Source organism: Austrofundulus limnaeus, unplaced genomic scaffold (assembly GCF_001266775.1).
Source record: "Austrofundulus limnaeus strain Quisiro unplaced genomic scaffold, Austrofundulus_limnaeus-1.0 Scaffold6, whole genome shotgun sequence".
NCBI lineage: Eukaryota > Metazoa > Chordata > Actinopteri > Cyprinodontiformes > Rivulidae > Austrofundulus > Austrofundulus limnaeus.
Window position 1 is genome coordinate 4,633,235 of NW_013952408.1, and position 7,663 is coordinate 4,640,897.

Below are 7,663 nucleotides of genomic sequence, written 5' to 3' on the forward strand. Positions count from 1 at the left end.
TACTGAGAGAGTTCAGCTGGTGTCTTTTCTTTCCATGCCTTTTTAAATCTCCCTTTCATCATGTGTTCAATACTTTTTCCCTGTGCCATTCCACATTATTACAAATAACTTCATTTCTGGACATTTATAGTTTGATTTCTTTGTATGTATGGATCACTTGGGTTGTTACCAACATCTGGTGAAAATTTCATGTCATTAGCACCGCTAGTAATATATTTACTGAGAAAAATGGTGACGTGTTCAATACTTATTTTACCCACTGTATTTGCCTGACAAAAGGCTGAATGGAGGAGATCCAAAGAGGAAACGCAGTCACTGAATCAGATCAAGAGACAAGAATGTGGTTGATATCTTTATTTCATTTTCACCGCAAGGTCTTTGGCTTTCACAGCACACAAAGTGCAGCACCTTYTTTTTTTAATGTTGTCTCAGTTCCCCTGCCTTTCTCACACTCCGAGCACTTTTAGCTGACTGGCTGATGATGTGCCCCAGAGTCATGATGTAACTCCAGGAAACAGATTTTTTCTCAATAAAGGGTCATTTATTTGTTTCATGCTCTAAAATTAGGTTAGTGCTTCTTTCACCATGTTGATAGATCAGATAAAAACTGAAATAAAAAAGGTGATGTAAGGTGGAGAAATGAAGGTAACTCTCCTTGTTTTGTTTTCTAAGTATCAACAAAAGAACTGTAATCAAATCTTGTTCCTCGCTATGCAGGAAATGAGAATATACATGACTGATGTGATGTAACGTGCAGTAAAACCTGGGTGGGCTCTGGCTGATCAAGAGTTTGAAGGCTTGTGAGGCTGTGACACATCTCTGACTAAACATGGGAAAGTGCCTCACTGCTGTTTTTACTTGGTCCTGTGGGGGTTTAGGATAACTGATGAGGGAATTTTACCTGTCTAACGAAAATACCCTGCAGAGGTATGTGCAAGAAAAATGTCATTATTTTTTTATTTATTTTTTCCACCTCTTTACTTTCTTTTCTGTTGTAATTGCTTTAGAAATAAAGGTAGCAAGCTCTTTGTGCAAAAATAATTGAAGTATTGATCTCTATTTTTATGGCGATAAGTCAGTGGTCATAAAGCAATGAGTAAGATTAACAATTACATTTTTTGCCTGTTTCTAAATTTAAGTTGTCTAAGTGATTGTGAGGATGGCATAAGAGGAGGTTATTTGGAACAGTAGAAAGTAGTTATTCTGAGGCAGGTTGGATAGTGTTAATGTCACTAAAAAACATTAGAATGTTGTGTAACAGTACAAAACCATGCACTACACTTAATGTTTTCTTAGGTTTTAAAACAAAATCCTCAATAAAATCTCAATAAGAATGATTTATTTATTAGTTTGTTTATTTATTGCATCCATATATTGCATTGATGGTATGAGAAGCAAAACAATTAAATTAATCAAAGATGCCTTTCTGCAGTACTGTTATGCATTTTTTGTATTTTACCTTTGCTTATTTAAACAAGCAATACAACTTTTCTGGTAATTATGTGAGTTAAATCCAATGAATAACTGTGATTTATCTAACCTGCAGGCTTCCTGTCATTCAGTGGGTTCTAATTTCCAGGTTGTAGATTGATTTGCTTTAATACTGAGTGTATTGATGACTTAAGCTCTGATTGTGTGGCTGTTGCCTGTGTTTTCCTGTGCTTTTTTTTTATTAGCTAAACAGGCCGGTTCATTAACAGCAACACTTCAAGGAGGACAAATCAATTTAGTTTGAAACTATGATTTCTCATGTTAAAGCAGTGTTGTATACCTCAAAGTGATACTTTAGTGAAAATACAAGCAAACTGTATTACCATAAAAGTACTTTTGCAAAAGTTAAAGTCTACTCTGACAATATTACGTGAGTAGAAGTCTTAAAGTATGACATTTACAGTTAAGTATCAAATGTAAATTTATAAAAATATAATATGAATTTCTTATATTTATTACAAAATGACAAAAATGACATTTATTGGGACGTGACCTCCCCACAACAAAACAAACAAACAAAAAAAGCACTTAAAGCAATAATGACTGCAATATATTAAAATGTTAATGCTGAAAAAAAAAAGGAAGCTCTGGACTTCCTGTTTCACCTGCATAGATTCACTCTCATCTGAGAAATACCATATGCAGTACTGTATCTGGATATATATTTTTAACAATAACAAGCCAGAATGAAAACAAGCCCAAATGAAATGGGAATAAGGGAATTACAAGGCTGTTGTTAAAACATAAGTAGTAGAAAGTGCACATAATTGTGTGAAAATGTAAGGAGTTGAAGTGAAACAATGGCTGAAAAACTCCTGTATAAATAATCATTTGTTCTTTGTTACTTTAAAGCTCTGTGTCAAACATCRCATACTAGACACATTTATAAAAAAAATTAATAAAAATAAAAAACACAGTACAACTATTATAAAACTATTCATGGTTGCAGAGAGCATGATGCCCATCTCCAGCAGTCATTAAGTGAAACRTTTGTGTTCTTGTCCAAGAAATATTTCTAAATACAAGGGAAGTTGCTTTTTCATTTAAAAAAAATAACTCACAACAAACTTTTTGTAATTCAAACATCAGATAGTATGTGTGGTCCAAGTTTTTTATTTCTTTTTTATTGCAGTGTACCACACGGTTTAACGTGATGCGTAGTGGCTCTCAGAGATTCACAATATGGCAAATTTTATCTGCATTTGCTTTTGTTTCAACACCATGTCCAATTAAACCACTGCACACACAGAAATCAACAACTGGTGCTCTTCTTTTGAGAGCTGAGATAAAAAAAAAGTGTGCCAAAAGGTGAAAACTGTACAATGCATGTAAATGATTAAAAATACCATGAGAACAATTAGTTTTTCTCCTGCCATCCAGGTTGTCTGTCAACCKTTTTTTTTCCCCCCTCTGCTTTTGGCAGCCATGGATGCACCTGTGAACCTGACAGCCAGTGAGGTGAACCACCGCAGCGCTCTCATATCCTGGCAACCGCCAGTCACAGAGATTGACAATTACATGCTCACCTACAAGACACCTGATGGTAGTCGTAAAGTAAGTAACACGCTCTCTGATTTCACTCCATCTCCTACAGGCTAGCTGCAGTTTTATACTCAGTGTTTTTTTTAAGCCATGTGCTGGTTAACATTAAGCAAAATGCTATGATGTTTAGGTAATCTGCAGAAAACAACAAAACAAAGAGGAAATCTGATACTGAAAGGACATGTCAAAAACAGCTTGTAGCTTAAGTAATATATACCTATTTATCTCTCCTGGTATAAACATAATGAGAGAAGAATAGAAATGCAAACTCACAACTTAGATATTGTGGCACTTCAGACTTCAGAGTTAATCTTTCAGTTTCGGAATCCCCTGAAGCACTCTGGGACACTCACGCACATAATGTTACACACAAGGGAGCCGCACAGTGAAATTGGCTGTCCAGCAGAGGTATTACTTTAATGAGCCTCAGCAGACATTGTTTATTTTGATTGAGGGTTTTGATGTGGCAGAGTAATGGTAATGAAGTACATTAGTAGGAGCTGTGTGCTCTGAATACTCAYGCAGAGTCCCATGCTGATGGAGTGATCATCCGTCGCGAGTCTCTCCTGCACACTCGAACACACATTAACGTTTTGACCTTGTAATTGTGGCATTGATGTGTGGTTGACCATCGGGTGTCACTAATGCACAATAAATGCACCAGTAACTCCTCAAAGCATCACTTTAGAAAAAAATCATAATCATTTTAATTTGTGAAGCAATTAGAATTGCTTGTCTTGTTGTCTGCCTTTTTATCCCTGCAGGGTAATTGCTTTAAACAATTTATTGAATATACAGCATTATCAAGTATGTGTTTTTCTCAGTCTTTATCCACTGCATTTAAATTTTTTGGTTTTTTTAAGTTTGTTTATTTCAAGCATCATCTGTTGCAGGGATGGGCAACTTAAATGATGGAAGGAGACACAAACGTTTTTATTAACACTACAATAGGACCACATTGAGCTGCACACTTACCCATATGTAATAAAACTGCCATTTTGAAAGTGTTTGTTTAAATATATGTCTACAGTGCTGTAACTTATCATTCCATGCTCATGCATGTGTAACAGTTGTACTCACGTTTAATAAATATGACTACAAAAACTGTTAAACAAACAAAAAATAAACACTTACGTACTTTGGTACGACGAAATATCAGGGCCACACAATGAGATTTTTTTTTTTAATTTTTTTAAATTACAAGAATAGAATCATAATATTATGACATTACAGTTGTATAAAAATAAAGTCATAATATTATGAGAATAAAGTTGTAATATTATAAGATTAAAGTCATAATATTATGAGATTAAAGTCATAATATTATAAGAAAAAAATCGTAATATTGCCTTTACACGAAAAACCATGCAGTTACTGCATTAAAATGAGGAATGTTGAGCAACTTGTCAAGTTGTTCTTTAGTATTGATAAAAATTAATCTTTTAKCACATTAGCATCAAATTGTCAGTAGCAGGACTTTGTGAAGTTGTGTAAACGACTATAAACTGAAGCTGTGTTGTAATTAATGGATGCATTGACAGATTTAGTCGTCACGTAGCTAATTTGGATGAAAGCATATTAATCTAACAGTAGCTACCTGAGTCATCATTGACTACTTTATAAACACAGAGACATGGCTGTACACCGCAGGTGTGAGGGGGAAAAAAAGGAGGAAATGAAGAACGGGACACGTCATGATTGTGACTTTTTTCTCGTAATATTAATCTCGGAAAATTATGACTTTAATCTCCTAATATTACGACTTTAATCTCGTAATATTATGACTTTATTCTTATAAAATTATGACTTTATTCTCATAAAATTACGACTTTAATCTCGTAATAATAATAAAAAAAAATCTCATTGTGTGGCCCTAATACTCCATTGTAGATTAAAAGCAAACAAAAACTAATAAAAATCCTCTTTCTGTCCCAAAAGTTTGAGTAAAATCTGGTTTTGTCACAAAGTAATGAATTGTGATCTATTTCATTAATTTGTTAATTGCTGTGTTGAGGTCACCWCAGGTAGACGTGGTGACCCCGCCCACCTCGTTAGATTAAAAACCACAGAAACCATTTTGACCTGAACTGAGTCCAGACAGTGAAAAAACAACTTGTGGAGGAAGCACATCATCATCATCATCATCATCATCATCATCAGCCATGAATCAGGTCTGAGCCACAGATCCAGAGTCCGTCTCTCGGTGACANACTTTATTCTTATAAAATTATGACTTTATTCTCATAAAATTACGACTTTAATCTCGTAATAATAATAAAAAAAATCTCATTGTGTGGCCCTAATACTCCGTTGTACTTTAGCGAGCCGAAATTCAACAGTTTGTTTCACATTGATGTCAGACTCCTGTATGGTTCTGGTTGTGGTAAAAAGTCTCTCTTGTTTATGTATTTGTGATTTCAGTAAACATCTCATATTTAGCTTTGTGCAACTTATTCTTCATGACAGAGCATCTCCAAGCAGCCTAAACACAAAGGTTAACCTTGAAATTTTGCATACAGATAACCTATGTCCCAATTCATTCATTCATTCATTCATTTAAAAAAGCACTTTTTTCATTGGCCACTAGTTGCCCACCGGTTGCCCATCCTTGATCTATTGTATTTTCTATTGTTATTGATTCAAGAAGCAAATAAATACCCACTTCTGAAAGGTAAACATCTTACTTACCAGCACGTCTTTCTATGACACTCTGTGAACAAAAAAAAATTTAAAAAAGAAAGAAAAGAAAAGACACGACTGGATGCACATTGCTGGAGAAATATTTCTCTTACCTCAAGCCGCTGACAGTGACATACAGTATATTCATGATGCTTGCAGGTTTGTTGTTAATTGGTGACAATTGGTAAGACTTGGTGCTAATATGTTCTTCATCCAGAACATCTCTCACATGCTGGAATATCTGAATATGTTGCGCACTAACTCTTTGGGAATAAAATGTTAAAAAACCTGTAAAATAAAAAAAAGCCTCTTTGTCAGCTGAATAACCTGCAGCTGGACTCAATTTAGCTGAATGAAAAATCAGTAGAATTTTCAACAGAAGAGCGTTTGATTGTTTTTCTTCTCTCGTCAGTGTGCTGGCCTTCAGTGAAATAAGTGTTTCTCCTCATATTTTTTTTTCTTTTTAAGAAAAAAACAACAATGTGCTTTGAGTATAMTGTTGCTTTCATAGACAGAGAGCAGGAAAAAATCTTAAATGTTAATTCATTTTTCTTTCCCAGTTTATTTAAATCATGGTTTACTGCCATGAGCCGTCTGAACACCATATTCGATTCCCCGTGTTCAACAACACATCACAGAGCTGATCCACAGAATCACTCTGATGACAACATCCACAGATGAAAGTGCTCCTCGTGTGGATTTTCCTCTYGCTGCCTTTGCTCGAGTCTGGCTCGCTTGAAAATTATCTGCTCGCACGCAGCACCGGTGAGCCCTACAGCTGCTTGGCCAGCTTCTGCTCTTACCGAGATAATGAACTTTAATAATTTACACAAATTAGTTGTGAGATTAACTTCTTATCTGACTGGCATTTATTAAGGAGTTTGTAAAGATTCATGTGTAACTGTTGGGTCTTTGTGCGCCCGGAATGATAAAGATCTCACACAAGGACRAGTGCACATCCGGCAAAACACTCCCAACACTTAGCCCACACATTCACAATCAATAGGAAAGGGTACAACAGTACTTATTAGCTTTGATAAGACCGGGGTTGTTCGATTGCAATAAATATCTTGACCCTGAAAGCCTGTCGGGGGAATGTCAGCTCCTCTGAGGCGTTTTAGCRTGACATGGTTTACCGCCTGTTTCTCTACATAATTCACACAGACACACTGGCTCCAGAAATTGTGTGCATTGCCCTTCCAAGCAAACTGGCTGAATATTTTATTCCTATTTTTATATTTAATGTGTATCCAGGCTAAACTGTAACATGCAAACTCAGCTGCAGAAACAAGTGTCTGTTTGAGCCGTGTCTAACTTAATTTATTAAACATCTTTGGCAGCTGTGTTGCTGAAAACACGTTTGTCAGACATTTAGGCCACTTAGAACAAACACAATGATCGTAGCGCCCTGACTTTTCCACTAAAAATAGAAAACATTTGTTTCCTGATTGCTTGCAGCTTCTCTGCTTGGCTGTCCAAGAAGTCTTTTTATCTTGTTTGCTTCATCTGCTGTTTCTGGCAAGCCTTTTTCCTTTCTGCCAACCTTCACACGTCCACATTTATATTTTTTATTCCTTTTTTCACTTCTTCTACTGCTTTCTTTCATCTATTTTATTTTCTTTTCTGTGTTTTCTGCGTGAAGGCACAGGAAAGAAGTCCTGCTTCATCGCAGGTGGAGGTGAAGTGTTGTTTTTATAAATTGATCAAAATTTCTTCTTTTGATTCCATAAATCATTGTGCCTGTTTGTGTTGAGAACATTGTATTACCAAATTGAAAAGCAAACCATTGTGAGTTCCCTTAAGGAGAACAGCTTGAAGGTCTTTTTGTTCCCATGGTTCTTTCTTTTAAAAAAATCACAAACGGAGTTTAGTGTTTTATCAGTATCATACAGGGATTCTAATAGAATTCATTTTACCCTGAGGTTTGTATCGAATTCAAACAGCATTAATA

General features: G+C 35.4%; 1 protein-coding gene across 5 annotated transcripts in view; it reads left to right on the plus strand.

Moving 5' to 3' along the window:
• tnr (tenascin R (restrictin, janusin)) overlaps nt 1-7,663 on the plus strand; it is a gene marked incomplete at its 5' end in the record, with an annotated part of 189,852 nt that overhangs the window by 166,877 nt on the left and 15,312 nt on the right. For all 5 annotated transcript variants that reach the window (XM_014031472.1, XM_014031503.1, XM_014031494.1 and 2 more), the window contains 1 exon segment: nt 2,915-3,045. In XM_014031472.1, coding sequence (XP_013886926.1) covers nt 2,915-3,045 — 131 coding nt within the window.